Below are 21,588 nucleotides of genomic sequence, written 5' to 3' on the forward strand. Positions count from 1 at the left end.
TTTACAGCATGGCACCAGCTAGCGCATCTCAGGGTATGGCTTTAGAAGGTCTCTGTTTTCCCTGAGAATACTCAGGGAAATGGACTGGATCTAATCAAGAAGCAAACAGATTCCTTTGGAGGTTTTGGGAGACATCTTCTCTCAGAATGTTTATAGTTTGGGGATCTTCTACTTGACACACATGGCCCCGGATACTCCTCCTGGCTATGTATCCTCCTAGACATGGACGGTAGACTGAAGTTAACCAGAAGATGGGGTTAACTACACACAAAAAAGAACGTTCCTTGGATTACCAATAATCAGCATTTCAAACATAGTATAAAAAGGAATAAAAAATTTTAATCATATCAACAAGCCAAACCAAAGAGGAATGGTTCATGGAACTTACAGGATCCCAATTCAGCACTCGGTGCTCTGCCTATGCATGGGCCCAGTGCCCCCGGTCCCAGGGCAGATGTCAAATCCCACGAAGATGTTGGAATTTTGCACCAAGTTCTTGGTTTGACTTTTCCGCCTAAAAAATCTCACTGATCTGAAACAGCTAAAGGTGAGATATGGGCGTGATCTACACGATTCCCCTAATCTAATATGGCCAGTAGGTTTGTCTTCTCCGCAGTCTTAGGGTCAGTGACGTTTCCTCCCAGACCGTTTTATTGGAACTGCAAACAAAGGGAGTCTGAGCTGGATTTAAACCCAGAGCATGCCACAAAGGCTTCACAAAGGTTGAAAATTTGGCATTTTCAACAAGAACCCATCGGAGGTCATAAGAAACACTAGAACAGGGCACACACCAATAAGGTGCTTAGACACTTTCTTTAGGTTCCGGTTCTTGAGGAAGCAGGTTAGGTGTCCCGGTCCAGCCTGTCAATCAAAGGTCCCCCACACGCTGATCTCAGAGTGTCGGGGAGGCCGTATTCTCCTCTGTCCAAGCTTAACATTCAGACCTCCGCTAGCGGCCTGTTTCATAAGCTGCCGATGTTGGGGAAGCTCTTCAGTTTCTCAGGAAAGTCGTCTTTGTACAGGACAGGGTCAGCTCGGTGCTCCACGACCTTAAGAGGCATTGTCCCAAAGACGGAAGCGAACTTGTTGATGCACTCAGACCTGAGGGGTTTGCGGAGGGGAGGTAGGTGATGGACGAGAGGGAAAGGAGTGAAGAAAACAGAGAAAATATTCAAGAGGCTGACAGATGAGAGCAAAACACATACTATTAGGTATCAACAAAAGAAATCCAAGAGTCCCCAGCCTGCTCCCAGGTTCTTACAAAAGGTTGGGAGGGTGTGGACAGCAGAAATGATCTGCGGGGACTGGGACTGTTGTTCAGGGGGAGAAAGTGAACAGGGGATGCTGTCTGGAGGCCACGGGCCTGCAGAGGTCAGAGTATCTTTTCCCTTCCCCCTCAAATTCCACTCATTCTTCCCCCCTCAGGACAAGCAGGCCTCAAACCAAGGTGGATTAGCTGCCAACAATTCTTAACCCCATGTCTGCCAGCTGAACTGAGAAGGCAAAGGGTGGAGAGGCTCCTGGATCTGAGCTCCAGCTTACTGAAGTTTAAAAGGCTGAGAGGAGGACCTTACACCTGGAGCAGTGGAAGGCAGATGAAGATAACAGGCGGGGAACCTCACCTCCAAACAATAAACCCCTCACTCACTCGACCAACAGTCATGGAGGGCAATCCCTGAACTGCCAGCCAACGGAGAGCTGCCGTTCCCATGTCAGAGCGAGCAGCGCCCTCAGGCTTCGTGACAGAACAGCCCCACAGCTCTGTGGGAGGGGAGACGGCACTGTCCTTGCCTCCAAACCACCCCTGGAGCCCGTGAGCAACCTCCTCAGAGGTGAGCGGGTCAGGCACGCTGGCGGGAAAGGGTTCTGGTCAATCAGGCCAACTGAGTGTGACAGCTGGGAGGACGCATCCAGACCAGAGAGGAAAAACAAGCCCGTAAACATGGCTTTTGAAGTTAAGGGGACCTCCAGGATGGATTTCAAAAAGGTCAGTACTGTCTCCCCTCAAGTCAGGCCCAGGCACCCGAGAGCTACAGTAAGAACAAGCCAATCAGGCAGAACCATTTACCCAAGAAGGGCTGAATTTCAAGACACAGACCAGAAAAGTCTCTTCTGTCCTGAGATCCTGGAAGCCTTGTTTCCAATTGTTTTAATCCACAAGTTTTTGAGTCTCTGGAGCTTTAGGAAGAAACCAATTAATAAAGAAGCCAGTCATCAATTCTTTTCTCTTGGTCCTTATGTTTCTAAAAGAATGTGTTACCATTTCATTTGGAGCTCTTCTAGCTAATAACACCACTGTGTCCACCACCATAAGTCAACAGTGAATATGTATCAGAGGTTCCAGGCTGTGTTACAAGTGCCCCACGTAGATTAGGAACCCCCTCCATCATGCCAACAACCCTATGGGTAAGTCCTATGATTATTCCCATTTTCCACTGGGAAGATTGAAACATGGAGAAGCATGTAACATATCCAAAGGTCAAATAACAATAAGACGCAGAGCCAAACCCAGGTAGTCTGGCTCCTGAGACTAAAAAATCTTAATGATGAGATGATACGAATTTATTTGTCAACCTAGTTCCAGAGTCCAAGTGGAGGGGCTGGAAATTAACTGTTGAGCACCTATTACGTGCCAGATAACTTACAAACATGATTTCATGGATTCCTTAAAGCAGCCCCCTCGATATGCCCAAGGGCTGGTTTACAGTAGCTTCCTCTTACCGCCTGAGCAGTTAAAGCTGAGGCCCGAGGCCCCTGAGCTGGAAAGTGCTGGAGCTGGGTCTCTAACGCAGGTCTACACTGGCAAGAGAGCCTTTGTGCTTTCCGTCACACTACTATAACTCACAGGTAACGGACCTTCCCTCCTGCCGGCAGTCTTGTGAGACTCAGGAGGTGGGTGTCCAAGGTTATCCCGGGAAAGACCGAGGAGTGTCCGCAAAGGGGTACCGAGTGAGCACAGCGACTCCCCACTCCTCCAAGGATAGGGTCAAGGCAGTGGCAGACACAGTCAGTCCCTCCAAGGTCTTCCTTTTGGCAGCTGTTCTGTCTACAAACATGTACGGATTCTTCTAGTTTCCAGTCATCGTGCCTGTAGACACTGGCCAGCAAAGGCCAGCCATGTCCAGCACAAGTACCAGTGAGCATGTATTAAAGAAGAGCCATGGTTCTTGGCAGAGGACAGTGGCTCCACAGCCCGCTGGAGCGCAGCGAGGACAATGTCTCCTCTGTAACCAGATCTGCCAACAGGGCCGGGCCATGGGCAAGAGGCCACTGGGGCTCAGGCCAGCTGACTTGTTGACAACTGCCCCTGGCTAACCCAGGCCTGGTGAGTGCTTCTTTTCTCTCCACACAGCCTGCACTGGAAAAGCCGCTGGCCACTGAGGGGTAAAGGTCCTTAACGCTCCTGCCAGGTACTGACAGTTCCTACCTTCTTTTCACACAGGGGGTCTGGGTTGGGCCACAGGCTGGGGCAGACGGTGAGCTGGGCTGGTTGCTGGTGGCTCACCTGAGTTGTTCTGTCAGGGGTCCAGCCACCCTGTCAGTAAATGCTCCCCCAGGTTGGTTTTCTAATCTAGTACAAATGGGCTAAGAACTGCCAGTGTCTACCTCTGAAGTGCTAGAAGTGTCTGCGGGAGAAAGGACTCATGGTTTTCTGTTTTCCTTGTAAACACATCCAATCACCTAAAGTAACCTGGAGCCTTGAGGACTAATGCTGGGGAAACTGGGAAGGAGACTCATGTGGCCCGGCATCAGGTTACGGGCTTTCCAATGTTATTACTTCATTCATCTCCAGCACATAGCACAGTGTTTGGTACAAAGATGCTCAATAGGGATTTGTTGAACCCATGAATGGATACTGTAATTTGATAGATATTAATATACCTATTTTAGGAGATGAAATGACTGGAATTCAGGGTAAGGCAAATCAGTTTTCTTAAGTCAAATAGCTACTAAGTGGCAAACCCATAATTTGAACAAAGATGGGCCTGAATCAAAATACAATGTTCTTTTTCCTAAGATCAGCACTGTCTGTCTGCCATATTGCCTTAACATGGTGAAACGACTGGTCAAAATGAACAGTTACAAAGACTTCTGGTTTTCTGGTTCTTAAAGAATTAACAGTAGATCCTGGAAATGGATGCTGGGCAGTAAAAGCTACACTCCTACACAACTGAGATTTCTGCTCCAAGACCCCAAATATAAGAATAAATAAGCTTATTAAACCACAAAACCTAACACAAGGTCCTAACTTGCAAAGTGGTTAACTTTTTTCACTGTTTTGTGCAAAATGGGAATTCTGCAAAGGGAACTATTAAAAAACAAACAAACAAACAAAAACCAACAAATGAACAATTCTACAGCTGTAACTCCATCTCTTGGTCTACCCAAGATGGCTTAAATCATGCCTTCCTCCCTCCCGATCTAAGTGCCTCATTTAATAATTTAGTGATTTAATCTTTAATCCAAATAGTTTTGCTCCCAGTTTCTGATTTCAAGACTGATGTTCTCTGTTCCGTAATCAAATTTCTCAAAAGCGTATTCTACATTCACTAACTCCACTTCCTCACACAGACGCACACTCCATAACCCATAGGCCCCATTACTCTATGGCATTATTTTTTTTAAGTCACCACTGACCACTTAACTCAAAGCCCCTTTCCCCAGTCTGCATGTTCTGTGCACTTCCATTGCTTCCGTGCACTGTAGATCCTGCTTCTCTCCTGGCCTCTCCAGTGGCTGCTTCTGTTTTCAGTTATTCTTTCTGTCTCCAAAATGTCAGAGCTTCTCAAGATTCTGCCCTTGCCTTTTCTCCAGGCAATGGCCATCTCTGGGCAGATGTCTTTCCAATATCTACCTTTGTTTTCATCATTTTCCTGAAGGTCTAGTTCCATGTTTCCAAACGCTTGCTCCGTATCTACATCTGCACATACAGAGGGAAAGACCCCCAAATCTTCACCTACCTTACTGCTCTCCCACTTCACCCATGATTCAAATCTCCCCCTGTCCTCATTAAGTACACTGCTAAAGGTGCAACCATCCACATCCCCTCCTCATTAACCGGCGTCTCCTCCTAACTCTATCATTCACACTGTTGATGGTACTACCATTCTTCCTGACTTGAGATCTAAGCTCCCTCTGTCAATTCCTTCCCCATAACCTCAAGTTCTAGCATATCTTCCGTTGGAAAAAAAAACAAACAAAAACCAAAAACCCACGTCTTATAATTTAATCCATCCCTTCCTTTCCACACTCAACTTAGTTCAAGCTTTCCAAACGTGCTTTCTTCAATTTCTTTAGCTTCATTCCATTGTGTGCACTACTTCTAAGTGAATCTCAAAACAATACTTTGATCAAGCTCCCCTTGAAGGTTCAAAAACCTTCAGTGGTGTATCAGAGCCTGAAGAAGTAAGGGCAGTTCTTTAGGGCCCAGCACCAACAGGCCAGAATTCTACACTCTAGGCAGACTGGACTCCTGACTGCTTGCCAGATTCACCTTCATCCTGATGACTGGAACCTTCGGCCACCCAGTCTCCCCTGCCTGCGATCTCCTCTTTTTGCCCAGTGATCCCAGTGATCTCTGAAGGCTGACTTCAGGCGCCATCTCTTTACAAAATTATTCCTAGTAATCAACCTAGCGAGAAGTCACTTCTCTTTCCCCTGATCAACGATAACATTTGGAGCTTCCCTTAAGGCACTTATCACATATAGCTTTGGATTGGTTTTGGTTTTTTTGTTTTTTTTAAATTTATTTATTTGACAGAGAGTTATAGAGCACAAGTAGGCAGAGCGGCAAGCAGAGGGAAAGGGAGAAGCAGGCTCTCCGCTGAGCAGGGAGCCATTGCGGGGCTCGATCCCAGGACCCTGGGATCATGACCTGAGCCGAAGGCAGCCGCCCAACCGACTGAGCCACCCAGGTGCCCCTAGCTTTGGATTGTTAACATGCGTATTTGTTGTTGTTAATTATAAACTCTGACAGAATCTTATTCAAAGCCTAACGACATCTGGGCAGTGGCCTATTCTATTTTCAAAAGCCTATTCCCAAGAGGAAGCCCCCACATCTCCCTTAGTTACTTTCTTCAATGTTCAATAATAATTCTGTCTAACTTAAATCTCTCTCACTGCATGTTAAGTCTCTTTACATTTGTTATCTCAGTGGTGCTAGAGAAGAGTTGTTTAGCCTTAGCATGAACTGCAAGGCCACCATCAGGCCAACCTTTCTCCCTAAGATTCCTATCTTATACAATATAACACCATTTTAACTCAGCCCAATCAATTACCCAATAGCTCAATGCCATGAGTTCTCCCAAACACAAAGAATGGAGGTAGGTTTAGTAACAGTTTCAGGTACTCCAATATAACTATAATCGGGGTCTCTTCTAAATGAGCTATGACAGTTAATGTCACTGCCCTTGACTGTGTAATTCCTATGATACCAGTGACAGATATCTCTAAAATCATATATTATTTCACATTGACAGTTGATAAAAGTCATGTCATTTGGGTAAGATATTTATATATGAAAGAGTAAAGGGGGCGCCTGGGTGGCTCAGTTGGTTAGGTGACTGCCTTCGGCTCAGGTCATGATCCTGGAGTCCCGGGATCGAGTCCCGCATCGGGATCCCTGCTCGGCGGGGAGTCTGCTTCTCCCTCTGACCCTCCTCCTCTCATGCTCTCTGTCTCTCATTCTCTCTGTCTCAAATAAATAAATAAAATCTTTAAAAAAAAAAAAAAAGAGTAAAGGATTATTTAGAGGGTAAGAATAAGAAATAAGGAGGAGGAAAGCATCATAGAAGAATCCAGGCCAAGTGAAACAACTTTTTGTACAAGAAAATCCTCCAGGCTTTAAAGACTTGAACAGGGCGGATACGCTTTAGAAATGGACGTGGCAAGAAGATCCATATGAGCCTGTGGACACCTGACTAGATATCTTATTCTATAAGGGCTACTCCAGCACTCTCTGAGTGCGCCCTGGTCCCTTGACAACAGTGTCACTGGATGTCCGAGCTTGCTGTCTCACATAAGGAGCTGCCTTTTGGGAGAATTAGGTTTGATTCAGGAGATGCCAAGCTTGGGGACCCTTGGGGTACAAGTGAGAACGATGAGGCCTACTCTAGGATTATAAGGGTCCTGAGGGAGGATGTACACCTCCCGTTTGTTTTACACCACTACAAGGCTGAAATAAAAGGAGTATCTCAGAGCTGCCATGTTCCCCCCGCTCTCTCTCTCACTCTATAATGGAAAGAGCTGTGCTTTCAATTCTGTTCTTGGTAGGTGTTTTGGTCAGCAAAGGTAATTTGTCTCTGGGTTTGGCTAAATTCTTTCTAACCAAACTTTTACTGTCACATGGAGATACTATCCTGCAGAACAATCTAGTATTTTCTTGGAATTAACTAGCTTCCACTCAAATGACTGTGGACGGTTAACTGCTTAGTCCACATGGAGAATCCGACTTCTGGAGCTTAAGGCCAGCTATATTTTTAAGACCCTTCCAGCCATTACAAATCGAGTGAGTAGCATTCCAAATTAATTCTTTGAGTGACCTGGGCTTGAACTAACCCAATTCCCACAGTGCAAAAGGAGGTGACTATGGCTACCAGCTGCTGTCCTTATATCTCCAACAAATCCCATAAACAGGCCCAAGGCAGGAAATGGGGATCAGAGGCTAGGGCAGACTTCTGGTTAGAGCTCACTCACCTCTCCACCATGTGCGTCTGGTCAAGCGAAAGCCCATCGATGGCTGTGCACTCAGGACACTTGAATTTCTTTCGTGGTGTTACCTGCCAGAGAAGTACAAAAATATACCTGGTTGTCAGTGCCAAGGACAATAAAATCATGCTTGTGACACCACTGTGCACGCTTCTGTTCTGTAAGCTGAGCTGCCTGCTCCCTCCACATGCATACAAGCGCCCGTATATGGGCACGCGCATGCGTGTGCGTGCACGCACACACACGCACACAGACACACACACCTCACCATTCCTCCATTCAATTCTGTCTGGCTTGGCCAACAGCAGAACTCACAAGGGCCCAATAAAAAAGGCTTGGAGGGCTTTTGCCTTCTGTAACTAGAAAGAAGTGGTGATGACAAGCTCCTTAATTCCTGTTTAATGACTGTTTTCTCACTGCCAAGGTCCTTGTATAAACACCATTTGTTCTTGCAGCCATAAGGGCGATGAAATACAGCTTCCCATAACTTTCACCGTAACCTTAGTTCCAACAGACACTCTTTTTCCTTCTTCCAGCTAATGGCAAATGCTACGAGCAGTGCCATGCTCTTGAAGATGCCAGGTTATTTTGCAATTCCTTTCAATCAGGAAAAAATCCAGTGGTCCCCCTCACCCTCTGAATTCTTTTCCCTGACTCTCCCTCCTGCTCTCCCAGACCTTAAACTTCTAATGATTTTCTTAGCAAACCCAGGGAGACCATTATCCTAACCTAGTGAAGCTAAGTAAATAGTAGCGGATGGGGGGTGGGGGGAAAGAGAGAAAGCTAGATACCTAAGGCCAGGCTAAGAAGTACACAGATGGCGGAAGGACTGTCCAGAGTAAGCAGGCACAACTAAAAATATCTTGAAGCATATCAAAAAGCAATTTTGAAGATAAGAGGGGTTCCTTTAAAACTAGGTTTGTGATTTACATTGCTTCACTTTTTCTTGCAGTGAGTGCTGAGTCAGAGGGCTGGGGCAGGGTGAGGCCCGGACCAAGTTTGCAGAGCACAGACAGGGACTCTTCCTCTTTCCTCGGTCACTTTGGTTTAATCCAACTTCTCCCATCAATTCATAGCATGAACAATCAGTGGGGAATGCCATACCACACTTCCAATGTAAGCTTCCAGTATGGGAAGACTCCAGTATAGGAATCTGGCCTAGAAGCATTGCCCATTTTTTATGGAATCCTAATCCAGACGGAAAAAGGGTCAGGACAATTCCACTCATAAAAAGAAGTAAACTCTCTTTGTATCTGGGGATCTGGTTCAAGCAAAATCTACATTTCAGGAATAGACACCCATTACAGATACAGAGATCCCCATGTGATCCTTATGTACTCTCAGCTTTTAATTTGTTATGGGAAAGGTACTTTCAAAAACTGGTGATTGATATTTAAAAACAATGTTTAGAAAAACTACAGTTGTAACTGGATAAGGTGTACTTATCTTCTCAATGTCTTTAAAAATAAAAACCAGCCACCTTAAGAGAGATTTAAGTTGCATTCTTTAATAGATCTAGATTCCAAATCAGATTTGAGAATACTATTAAAGGTTTTTAAAAACATGATTTGTAGATTGACCATCGCAGCCTTTATCTCTGATACTGGAGATTAAAAACTATAACTAAAGAAACCATATAAAAAAAGAAAATATGTTTAAATTATCAAAGCCTAGCTTTAATGTTACAATGTGACTGGATCAATCACAGAATCTTAAAGTTAAAAGGGAGCTTAAAGTTCATGTAACCCAACGCTTCGTTTATATTTCAGAGAACGTCTCAGGCTCCGAGAAACAGAAACTTGCACAAGATCATGAAGTTAGTGGCAGACCTGGACCGGGATGTCTCACCTTGATGACGGCTTTCCCCGTGACGTTAGCCACCAGGAAATTCATGGCAATGTCTTCACAGTTCATATGAGCATCCACCCAGTTCTTGATATCCCCAGGCATTTTGTAGGTATATAGGTAATTAAAATACTGTCAGGTGAGACAAAAAGAAGAAAGATTCAAATAGCAGTGCCCCGTGGTTGACAGTCAAAGGACAACTTAATCATGGCATGGGGACAAGCTTTCTCTTGTAGGATTAATCACAAGGCTATAAGAAGTATTAGAATGCTTTTGGTCAGATGACCAAGATTCTTTCACACTGTCATTCTTTTAAAAATCACCTATTATAAGCAGAGGAGAGACAGAGTGTGAAGCCCTTGTAGGATGCAGGCCTTCCGGACTCGTGTATCATATGTTTAATAAATAAAATCTCAGTCAGAGACACACTGCACACTGATCTCTACTCTGTTCTTCTCTTGAGCCACAGTGCTCAATCCTGTGTTCTACGTTCTGTCCTGGAGAAAACAGACCGCAAAGAGAAACAGAGAGAAACTCCTGATGCACTGACACTGCAAAGGTGTGTGCTTTTTAAAGTAAAATGAGGCCCAATTCCGTTTTTTTTTAAAGATTTATTTCAGAGAGAGAATGTGTGTGCGTGAGGAGGGGGAGGGGCAAGGGAGAGAAACCAGTAGGCTGGCAATGGAGCTGAGCGTGGAGCCCGATGCAGGGGCTCAAATCCAGGACCCTGAGATCATAACCTGAGCCGAAATCGAGAGTCAGACGCTCAACCCACCGAGCCACCCAGGTGCCCCAAAATGAGGCAGTTCTGAAGCTGCCATAACCTATATGTATGAGATAGTACAGAAATTCGGGGAGGGGGGGACTGTACACAGTGTACATCCATAAACCCCATGAATTATAAACCTCACTTACTATTGCTAAGAACAAAAACCCATTTCTGGATTGAGAGCTGTTAAAAATACAGAGCAGGGCTGAGAAACCAACACGCATCACTATACCACCGCTCGGCTCCGTGCAAGGCACTGGGGCGGCCAGAGATGCAGAGGAGACTCCAGCCGGCAGCACCTCGTGCCGCCACTGACAACGGAGCCCGCATCACAGCTCAAGGCAGCCACGCTCTGCCAGGGGCACTCCAGCCTCAACCTGAATGTTCTAGAGTCCCAAGCATCCTCTTTCAATCCCTCCCGAATAAAAGTCAAAAACGTGAAGTGACAATTCTCAGGAGAGGAAATACACAAAAGGAATTTCAACCACAGTACTCAAATCAAAGTGGAAACAGTTAGGATCCTTTTTCACTTACCGAAACAGCTCAGTCTGATTTTCCCTTTTTACGTATTTCATGCAAGCAGGGGTTATAGTAAGACAGTTCTATATTTTGTTGGTGGGAGTATAAACTGGCATAAACAATACTGAAAACAAGGGACATATATATATCTCGAAACCTCCCCAAAATGTTCAGTCCCTTTGACATAATTCTACTTCTAGAAATCTATCATAATGATCACAAGTACAAACAGTTATGAAAATGGATATTAATCACTACTTAAGCGTTAGCTATTAAGCATTATCTTAAATAGCCAAAAAATTTTGAGACAATCTAAATATCCAGTGATAGAAAAATAGTTACACATGATTTATGGATATTAGTACCACAGCATATTAGCAATTATGTTATGAAGGAATGCTATTAAAAAACTCATAATACATGGAAAAAGCAGGCTAATGAGCATGTTTACAACTGTCTGTACATGTGAATAAGTGAATAAAAGGCAAACTGAAGATAACATCTATACAATAACAATGGTTATCTCTAAGTAATAGGACTATGAGTGACTTTTGAGTGTGTGTGTGACTCTTCTTATATGGTAACATTTGTTATGAATTTTCCATATTGTCTATTATGAGCATGCATTATTTATGTAATAAGAAAAATAACTTTAAACCATCACACAACATAACCTTTCTTTTTTAACGGCAGCATAGCTGGTGCACTCGACAACATGGTCTCTGTAGGCCCTCTGAGGAGGACATTTTTCCTAAACTCAGCAGAAATTCAACTGGGCCACACAGAACACGTGTCATGCGTGCAGTTTTGTCACCTCAGATCCACTTACCCAGCCTGCCCCCCCCACCTTACCTTGTGATAAAAAGCTGCCCCCGTGAGCACCATGGACACCTCATTGGTCCACTCAGACTCATACTTCCACTTATTCATCTCGTGGTCCCAGAGGTGCAGACGGCCCGGGTAACCCACCAAGCGGTCAGGAAACTCCCGCCAGACCTGAGGAAGAAACACATCCAGTTCAGACAGAGACCAAACATAGTGCTCCGTCACCCAAACGGTACAAACTCCCAGAGCCAGCTCTTCACCAGCTAAGGTTGGGATGGGCTTCTGAAGAGGTTTCCTTAAACAGGGGCTAGGTATTCTATCAATATTCAAAGACAGATGTGGATTCTAATTTACTCCAAATCCTCCTGCTGTTGCTGGGAAATTTCAAGTCATGTAGTAACAGCTCACTTATTTGGGCCAAGGTACGTACTCTCTTAACTAATGATGAAGGAAACAGGTGCCATTCTTTTTTTTTTTTTTTTTAAGATTTTATTTATTTATTCATGAGAGAGAGAGGCAGAGGCAGAGGGAGAAGCAGGCTCCCCGCGGAGCAGGGAGCCCGATGCGGGACTCGATCCCAGGACCCTGGGATCATGACCTGAGCTGAAGGCAGATGCTTAACAGACTGTCCCCATTTCTAGTAAATTTGGCGATTGTGAAAACTTAGTCTCTGTTTCTAAAGATTTATTTATTTATTTATTTATTTAGAGAGAGCGAGCAAGCAAGCGGTGGGGTGGGGCAGAGGGAAAGCCTTAAGCCAACTCCACACCCAGCACAAAACCTGATGTGAGGCTCCATCTCATTACCCTGAGATCATGACCTGAGCTGAAACCAAGAGTTGGACACTTAACCGACTAAACCATCCAGATGCCCCAGAAAGTCTGTTTCTAAAACAAATGTTTTTAAAACCCTAATTCCCTGGAGCACACAGTCATCTTCATGACCTTTTAGAAGCCTCATGTATAGAGAACGTGTCTGTTCCTATAATCTGTAACATACTGAAAACAAAGACTTGATCTCCATATTTGGGAAGGCTCTTAAGATACAGTTTTATGAAACAGAATCTGGTATACTGGGGGTGGGGTACTTCCAGTATTTTTCCCCATGTATTTCTGTATAATTTAGTTCAACCTTAATTGAAAGAAGAGTAAGTTCGTGCCTTTAAGGAGCATTGACAACTTAGCAGCTGTTCATGGTGCCACGTCTCAGCAACCATGATTCCTTATCCTTTACCGGGCCTCTAAACAACAGAGCTCCTGAGGGTCCAGTCCTGTGCCCTAGTCTCTTCTTTAAACAATCTGAGTCATTTCAACTAGTTTCAATCACTTTTAAATAACTTCTCTACTATACTGACCTCTAAATTTGTTTGGCCCAGAATGTTCCTGAGAAAACCAACTACTTAATACCTTCAACTGGATAAACAATAGGCATCTCAAACTTAACATGTCCAACGCGTAACTCGAGTCCCTATCCCTGGATAAGCCATTCTCTCAATCCTCTCCATCTCAGTAAATCATCTACCTGACTGCCCCAGCCAAAAAGCTACAAGTCAGTCTTTATACCTTCCTTTCCTTCTTCCTCACACCCCATCCATCAGCAAGTCCTGCTGGCTCTACTTCTGACCACCTCTGGCCAATTCTCCCACCCCTCTCTCTAGCTCAAACCACCATCATCTCTCACCTAGACTGTTGTTATCAGGCCTCTAACTCATGTCCTTGCTTCCACTCTCGCCCTTCCAAACCATTATTTACATAGTATCTCTAAAAGGACTTTCCTAAAAGAATATTAGAGAACAGATGGTCCCTAACTGATAATAGCTCAACTTACGATTTTTCAACTTTACAATGGTAAAAAAGTAATATGCATTCAGTAGAAACCTACTTTGAATTTTTGAATTTGGATCTTTTCCTGGGCCCATAGTATGTGGTACGATCCTCTCTCATGATGCGGGGCACTGGCAGCGAAGCAGCTCCTAGTCAGCCCCACGATCACGAGGGTCAACAATCAGTACACTTAAAACCAACCTCTACTCAGACAACTCTTCTGTTTTTGGCTTTCAGTATTCAATAAATTACAGGAGATACTCAATACTTTATTATTATAAAATAGGCTTTGTGTTTGATTTTGCCCAACTGTACGCTAATGTAAGTGCTCTGAGCACTTTTTTAAAAAAAGATTTTTTTTAATTTATTTATTTTAGAGACAGAGAGAGAGAGAGAGACAGCATACAAGCAGGGAGAGGAGCAGAGCACAGAGCCGGACACGGGTCTTAATCTCATGACCCTGAGATCATGACCTGAGCCAAAATCAAGAGTCAGATGCTTAACTGACTGAGCCACCCAGGTGCCCCAACTTACAATGGGTTTATCGGGTAACCCTCTGCTAAGTTGAGAAAGATCTGGTTAAGGGTAACTCAATGAACAGGCTGTATCCTATTTTATGTGTGTGTGTGTGTGTATATAAATATATATATGTATTTTAAATTAGTATTATCTTTGTCACATATTTAGCCACATATATATAAGTCGTATGGTCATGCGCTGCAGCAAGTGGAGGCTTCCCCAACGCCCACATGTCACTGAGTCCAGGGACGATGCATCATTGCTTTCCCCAGGGCAGAGCCAGTTGCCAGCACCCCTTCCCTTCTGTAGTTTGCTAGGGATACTGTAACAAAGTCACCACACCAGGTGGCTTAAAACAACAGAAATCGAGACGTCTAAAATCAAGGTGTTGGCGGGGTCATGCTCCCTCTGACACCTACAGGGGAATGATCCTTCCTAGCTGCTTTCTAGCTTCAGTGGTTGGCTGTCAATCGTGGGCATTCCTTGGCTTGTAGATGCATCACTCCTAACCTCTGTCTTCATATGGCCTTCCTCCCTCTGTGTGTGTGTCTGTGTCCAAATTTCTCCTTTTTACAAGGATACCAGTCAAAATGGATTAGGGCCCACGCTAATGACCTCATTTTAACTTGATTACCTCTAAAGAGATCCTATCTCCAAATAAGGTTACTAAGGGTGAGGATTTCAACATAACTTTTTAGGGGGACACACGTCAGCCAATATCCCCCAAAATCTTTAAGAACTGTTCCACCCCTGAAACAAAACAAAAAATGGATTCCCGCTGACCAAGAATAATAGCCGAACTCCTTAGCGTACTCTAAAGGGCCCAGCCACTCCCTCAACCTCTCCTCTTACCACATTCTCCCACACTTCAGTGGACTCTCTGTTCTGGAATCATGACCGCTGCTTCTATTTCTTCTGCCAGGAATGTTGTCCCAGCTCTTCAGAAAGCTCATTCTTGCTCATCAGTCAGGTCTCTGCTTAAATGTCACCTACTTTCGAGAGGCCTTTTCAGCCTTTCCTACCCAAGGTGAACACTGTCTCCCTCCCAGCCATTCTTCATCACATCCTCTTACCCCACCCTTTCCTTCACCAAACTTTCATTTTTTGGAATTGTTTTGGTTATTTACTGTTTCCTTATTTATCACCTATTTTCCTCCCACAGAATTTAATCTCCATGAAGACAGAGGCTTCGTTTTGTTCCCTGCAGTTTCCCAAGCACAAAGAGCAGTGCCTGCACAGGATAGCAGTCCATACACACTCATGGAATGCACGAATGGGCAAAATCTCAGCAGGCAAAAAAGCTGAGACTAAAAGAAGGGACTGAAGATGCTTTCTCTTTCCCTCACAGGCCGAGCCAGTGTTCTCCTTAATTCAGAAAGGAAGTCCGCGACAGTACTGATCAACGGTTACCATTAATAATAATGTGATATCCTTTGCACGTGAAGATCACAGTAATAATTCACCATTGCTAAAGCACATGTTTTATACTGCTTTTCCAGAAGCGGGTAAGGGATATCCGCTGAGTCATTACACCGCCCTCCCTTAGTCCTCCTGTGATCGTCCACATGCTTTTATGGGATATCTGACCTGGGTCTTGAGCGTGGTCTGGGGTTTCCTTTGCGTGAAACCAGTTCACGTACCAGGCGTCTCAAACCCACAGCCTTGGCCTCATTAAACACCATGTTGTACCCAACAGAGTTAATCAGCCACAGCCGCCATCAGAAGAGCTGCAGACAAACGAAGCCATGTCAAACATTTCCTCAGATGCGTGAGGCTACTGCTGTGTTCCTACTCCGGGGTTTGGATTTCAGTAGATTAAAATAATATGATACTATTACAGTTTTACAGAGCCCAGAGCGACAACACAGTATGGGAGCCGTAGCTTCTGTTTGGTTTGTGGGCCCGGGCATACTCCATTAAAGGCACTGCCAGCTTCCTTTCGTCAGCAGCGAGCACCTGCCCGTTCAAGTCACACTGGTACCACAATGCACGGTTCCCCTGCGTGGAATTACAGAGGTTCTGAAAGGCTCCAAGCACAAGTCACTACACTACCCACCAGGGATGGGCGCGGTGGGGGGAAAGGGCTGGGTGGGACAGGGAGGCATCCATTCCGTTGGCACCCCTCCTGGACGGAAGCCGCATTTCCTCCACCCCGAGGCTACTTTTGAGTCTCCAATCTGTGCACCTTCCCAAGGGTCCTTCTTTTCAAGCCCCTGTTTGCAGCAACCCTAACAACACAGGCTCCGTTTTAGGGTCAAACCCTGTTAGGATTTCAGTCTTCTTCCTGTTAGCTGAAGCCACTTATCAGACTTCTCTCCACAGGGACTTAATTGGGTGACACTGGGTCACAGAATGCTAAACTATGCTGTTCTAAAAGCATCAGAGGTGTCCTGAATTTCAGACTCCTTCGGAGCCGTTAGTGAGCGCTGTTCCTCAGGCGGGGCCTCTCTGCCCTTGACTTACTCCAGGCAGCTGGATACAATCAAGATACCATCCTTGTCACTTCATCTATAACTCTGCAGCTGACTACGGGATCAAAACGGAGTAGAGCCAAGCAGGATGGGCCCTCTCTAATCGAGTCCCAGTGTAGCACGAAGTCGATTATGTAGACAGTAAAGCATCTTCCCAGCCAGAAGAGCGAGAACTCAAATTCCACCCCCTCTCCTCATGACTACCCCCCTCCCACTCTAATTCAGCTTTTTTCTTTTTACCTCATGGAAATGCTCTGGGGTCAGCCTTTTGTCATTACTAACAGATGCCTTTATATATTGCAGTGCGGGCATCTGAAACCTTACATTCTATCCCTGGAGTTCTAGTACTAGTGTTCCACTGGCCATGCTCGGGTCACTATGCCATTACTCAACTGTTTGTCTGTTCTGTTCAAGTCCTCTGTATACACCATCCTCATCTATTTTTAATCACGCGCAACTCTGAAGACAGAGCCTCTATTAAAACTCTATGCCTTGGTTAGGGGCTTAGCAATAATTTAATGGGGGCTATTTCCTTACATTTGGGGGCTATTTCCACATCACTATTCAAACGGAGATTGTAACAACATAATACCATGCTGTAACTGCTTCCTTCCACTCGAATGTTTACAATCTTGGTCCTAACCACTTACGGAAATTTGCTCTTCTCTGGACTCCCAGCTGCGCTCGCTGGACTCTTTTCAGAGTTATCTATCTATTCTCTCTCTCTCTCTTCTTCAACTTCCGAGTTGTTCTGTGGCTTCCCCAAGCTAGCTGATCAAACTAGGGTCTTCTCCCTTGGTTTCAAGGCACAGGCAGCAGCCTTGATTACATGCTATGAAAAAGTATGCCACAGGTGCCTGGTGAAGGTGGATAAGCCAGAACTAGCTCTGCCCCTGAGGAGTCGTGCAAGCCACCTGCTCAAGTTACCCTGCTTTCATTTTGCCACCTGCAAAAGAGGGCTTGGATTAAGTGCCCTCTAATGTCCTTTTAGGCCTAAAATCTCGTATCTTTTTCCTTACTAACGTATTCCCAAAGAACTAACTCATCAACTGTGATCAGTTCCAAGTTGTACATTTCTAAAGTACATGGCCTGCATTATTAACTTTGGTTTGAAATGCCATACACATATGGGTACCCAATAAATGTTCCTGAAAAGAGGCTAGCTAATTCACTCTCTTCTAAGCCAGCCTGGAGAGTGCATTTTAAACCCAGGGTGTGTGCTAAGCATAGTCAGATTCAGGAAACAGACCGGGGGGGGGGGGCGGGGGGCGGGGGGGGAAGGTGTAACAACAGGTGGCGTCCATCTGGGATATACAATTATGAAATCATGGGTCAGCTTTAGGAGAAAAGTAACTCTCTGAAGTGGCTGCTATAATCATCACACTTTCAAAGGCACGGTTCCACAGGGATATTGCTACTGGGTGAGAGGGATACCATATGTATCAGGAATCAGGAGCCCAGGGAGACTAAGAAGTGGTGAGAGAAATACGGGGAATATGGATCCAAGGCACATCAAACCGGGCCGGGGTTTCACTTTTCTCCTTGCACACGCCCCCTGGGTTTTATCAATCCCTAACCATCAAAGTAGAACAGAACTCAAGGAGCCAGCCCAAACCCTGTGGTCACATGCCTGGGTCAGCGGGGGCAGAGCTGCAAGAATCCCAACGTGCGAACGTCTTTGAATCAGTGGCCCTTCTTCCCTCAGGCTTGTCTTGCATGCTGCCCAGATGGGAAAGGGCTAGCTGGCTGCATTCCAACTCCTAGCTAGTTTCCACAGAGGAGCCTGTTATCAGATTCACTCTCAGGCCACTGGGAACAGAGCTCACCTTTTATATTTGGCATTTCCTGAAATGAAGTGGAACAGAGGGCTTCAGCCTGATTGGCTTCGTTTTCAGCTCATGCTTTTTTTTTTTTTTAAAGATTTTATTTATTTATTCATGAGAGACAGAGAGAGAGAGAGAGAGGCAGAGGGAGAAGCAGGCTCCCAAGGAGCAGGAAGCCCGATGCGGGACTCGATCCCAGGACCCTGAGATCATGACCTGAGCCGAAGGCAGACGCTTAACCATCTGAGCCATCCAGGCACCCTCAGCTCATGCTTTTAATCACACTGGTGGTTGGTAGTTTTTGTCAAGGGGATGCTTTGCAAAAAGCCGAAGAGCCTCTGTCCACGCCTGAGACACAATTAAATGCTAATGCTAGACATCGAGAGCAAGGGAGCCCTGAAGCTGTCACCCCGAGTTCCCTAATGCTGATTGGTTTTGACAAATACAGGTACACGCTATGTTAAGTATTAAGATTTACCTGTTAGATCACTTCAGTCTGCCTGAGAGACCTTTCCAACCCAAGGCAGCAGTCTGCTTAAAATAAGCCAAGCAGGAAAACCAGGATCATGGGAAGACTTCTGGGATTTGGGCAGCAATCCTATTTGCCCCAGTCTGGCTGAAGGTTAGTGCCTTGGTTCTGGGAGACATGCTCTCCATTCCTTTCAAGTTCTTTCTTCAGGCTCAGAGTGGTAATGAAGGCAAAAGAGACAGGCTGGGGTGGGCCAGAGTTGATGGAGGAACGTGTGCGGTTAAATCTTGCAATGGTAACCACATTAGGAAGACACTGCTGGAGAAGGTGGCTTTAAACCATTCTCATCCTTATCAGCACCAACTCACCAGATGGCACAACCAGATGCCTTCTGCGGATGGGAAGGAGAAGATTCACACTTTGCCAGTCGGAGCTGCTGACCCCTGCCCACACGACCTCAGAGATTTGCAGCTAGAGACCATTTGGAAGACTGAGCTTGTTCGGTCCAGCTCCCTCACGGTCCAGACGAGAAAACAGAGCTGGAGAGGAAGTGGCTCTCCGAATATTACGTGGTTAGTTCAAGCCTAAGCTCGGTCCTAACTCCCAGACTGGACATCTGTTCGTGAAGTCGCAGGATTCCCCACTTCTCTGAGTCTCAAAAGCACCTCCTCTCCCCAAGCTCAGTCCCTCACTTGGGAAACAAAGTCAGGTGGTAGTGTGTGAAATCACTGTGTCCGTGTTCGTCACCGGGGCTAGTGCAGACGTGGGCAGAGTCACACATGCATACCGACCAAGCTGAGAGTAGAACGGGGTAGGGAGAGGAGGTGGGGAAACCCGCAAAACCCTTGCTCCCCCCGGTACTTGTCTTCTAAAAGCTGAAGATTCTTCGTGAATGTGGTTCCCATTTAGCAAAGAAAGCCACATGCTTGCACCATTAAAAGAAGGAACCCCTGTCCCCAGTGGTGTAACAGTCTAGTGGGATCCCATATATGACATCCATGGGCCCGCTAGAACCTTGTAATCTGTGAGGCTCCAGGGCAGAGAAGGGAATACAAGCAAAAAGCTGCTGAATGAAAAATTAATCTCAACTACTATTTTTCATGAGGCAATGAATCTCCTGAGAGATAATAACAAAGGGAAGGAGAGACGTGAGTTTGAGGCAACAGGAGGAAGAAGGGATGGGTCAGGACTGGGTCGTGTGTTTTCCAATCTTGCACTCCTCAGGACCCACTAAACCTGAAATCACTTTTATTTCCATAACCTCAACTCTGGGGAGGGGGATACTATTTCTAAGTCTGGTCCCAGGGGATTGTTCAATGAAGTTAAAAGAAGAATAGTGATCATAAGTCAAATGGCTACTCTGTTTAAATCCTGCACGAGTGGAAACAGAGACTTTAGTTTTTATAAATAACCATTACTGAGCCTCTGGAATTTCAAGTTGATTTTGGTCAGGCTCAATTTAAAAGACTGGGGACCAAAGATGTGAGCCCTGTCCAGCAAGGGGAGAAACTCTCTTTACTTCAAGCCACTGCCCTGGTGACTTCCATCACTTGCAATCAGGGATGTTACTCCAAAATGGCCAAAAGTCCGTTTTCTTCCCAACGGGCAAAGGGAAGAAGTGGCATTGACCATAAACTCCGTAATCCTGGCTGAAGCATCGATGCAGCTCCAAAATGAGTTCATCCATCACAATGCCCTCCCTGTATGTATGCTTAAACCCCATAATCTCCTGGTGGGGAATCAAGCAGTTGAGGGACTCTTTCAAATTATTTATTTATATCCCACGCATGTCCAAAAAATGACTTGGGGTGGCTTACAATAAAAGGCAAAAACTAGAATCAAGTCCAAACCATCAAAAGGAAGGATGTCTTCAATGGCATATATATATATTTTTTTAAATCCAGAGCTGTTCCATCTACCTTAAAAATATTAATCCTGGGCGCCTGGGTGGCTCAGTCGTTAAGCGTCCGCCTTCAGCTCAGGTCATGGTCCCAAGCGAGCCCCACATCAGGCTCCCTGCTCCGCGGGAAGCCTGCTTCTCCCTCTCCCACTCCCCCTGCTTGTGTTCCTGCTCTCACTATGTCTCTCTCTGTCAAAAAAAATATATATATATATTAATCCTAATATCAAGTTTTAGAAAGGAGATCCAACAGCAAGCTAAAATCATGAAGTTTAAGGATGGAGAGACTTGAGTATTCCTATTTATTAATTCATTTATGCATTCAATTCACAGATCCTTACTGAGCCTCCACTATTTTTTTCCATCAAACATTTTGAGATAATTGCAAATGCAAAAGCAGTTGTAAGAAATAAATGAATAGAGATCCCGTGTACTCTTCACTCAGTTTCCCCCAATGACAACATCTTGCAAAACTAGAGCGTGACATCACAACATGATACTGACATTGACATGGTTAAGACACAGAGCATTCCCGTCACCACAAGGCTCCCTGCTGCTGATCTTTTAGAGACACCCTACCCTCCATCCACTGGCAACCATTAATGTATTCTCCATTTCTGTAATCTTATAATTTCAAGAAGGCTATATAAATGGAATCACAAAGCATGTAACCTTTTGGGATTGGCTTTTTTCATTCAGCATAATTTTTTTTAAATTAATTCAGTTCTTTTGAGAGCGAGCGAGCGCATGCACGCACACGCACACACACACACACACACACACACGACGGAGGGACAGAGGGAGAGAGAGAAAATCTCAAGCTGACTCCACACTGAGTGCGGAGTCTGATGTGGGGCTTGATCTCACGACCCTGAGATCATGCCCTGGGGCAAAGCCAAGATTTGGACCCTTAACTGA

The 21,588-nt window shown here is 45.3% G+C and overlaps 1 protein-coding gene across 3 annotated transcripts in view; it reads right to left on the reverse strand.

The window, feature by feature from the left end:
* Positions 1-319: 319 nt before the first annotated feature.
* The window catches only part of EXT2 (exostosin glycosyltransferase 2), a 133,561-nt gene continuing 112,292 nt past the window's right edge, over positions 320-21,588 (reverse strand). For 2 of the 3 annotated variants that reach the window (XM_045893863.3, XM_045893864.3), the window contains 5 exons: positions 11,693-11,836; positions 9,556-9,684; positions 7,696-7,778; positions 2,099-2,178; positions 320-1,101 (listed from right to left, as the gene is read on the reverse strand). In XM_045893863.3, coding sequence (XP_045749819.1) covers positions 992-1,101; positions 2,099-2,178; positions 7,696-7,778; positions 9,556-9,684; positions 11,693-11,836 — 546 coding nt within the window. In that variant the 3' untranslated portion in view covers positions 320-991. The remainder of the gene's footprint in view (positions 1,102-2,098; positions 2,179-7,695; positions 7,779-9,555; positions 9,685-11,692; positions 11,837-21,588) is intronic. The other variant, XM_045893862.3, reaches the window with a different exon arrangement.

This window comes from Mirounga angustirostris, unplaced genomic scaffold (genome assembly GCF_029215605.1).
Source record: "Mirounga angustirostris isolate CCGP_5_RB_7025 unplaced genomic scaffold, mMirAng1.0.hap1 SCAF_13, whole genome shotgun sequence".
NCBI classification, from domain to species: Eukaryota; Metazoa; Chordata; class Mammalia; order Carnivora; family Phocidae; genus Mirounga; species Mirounga angustirostris.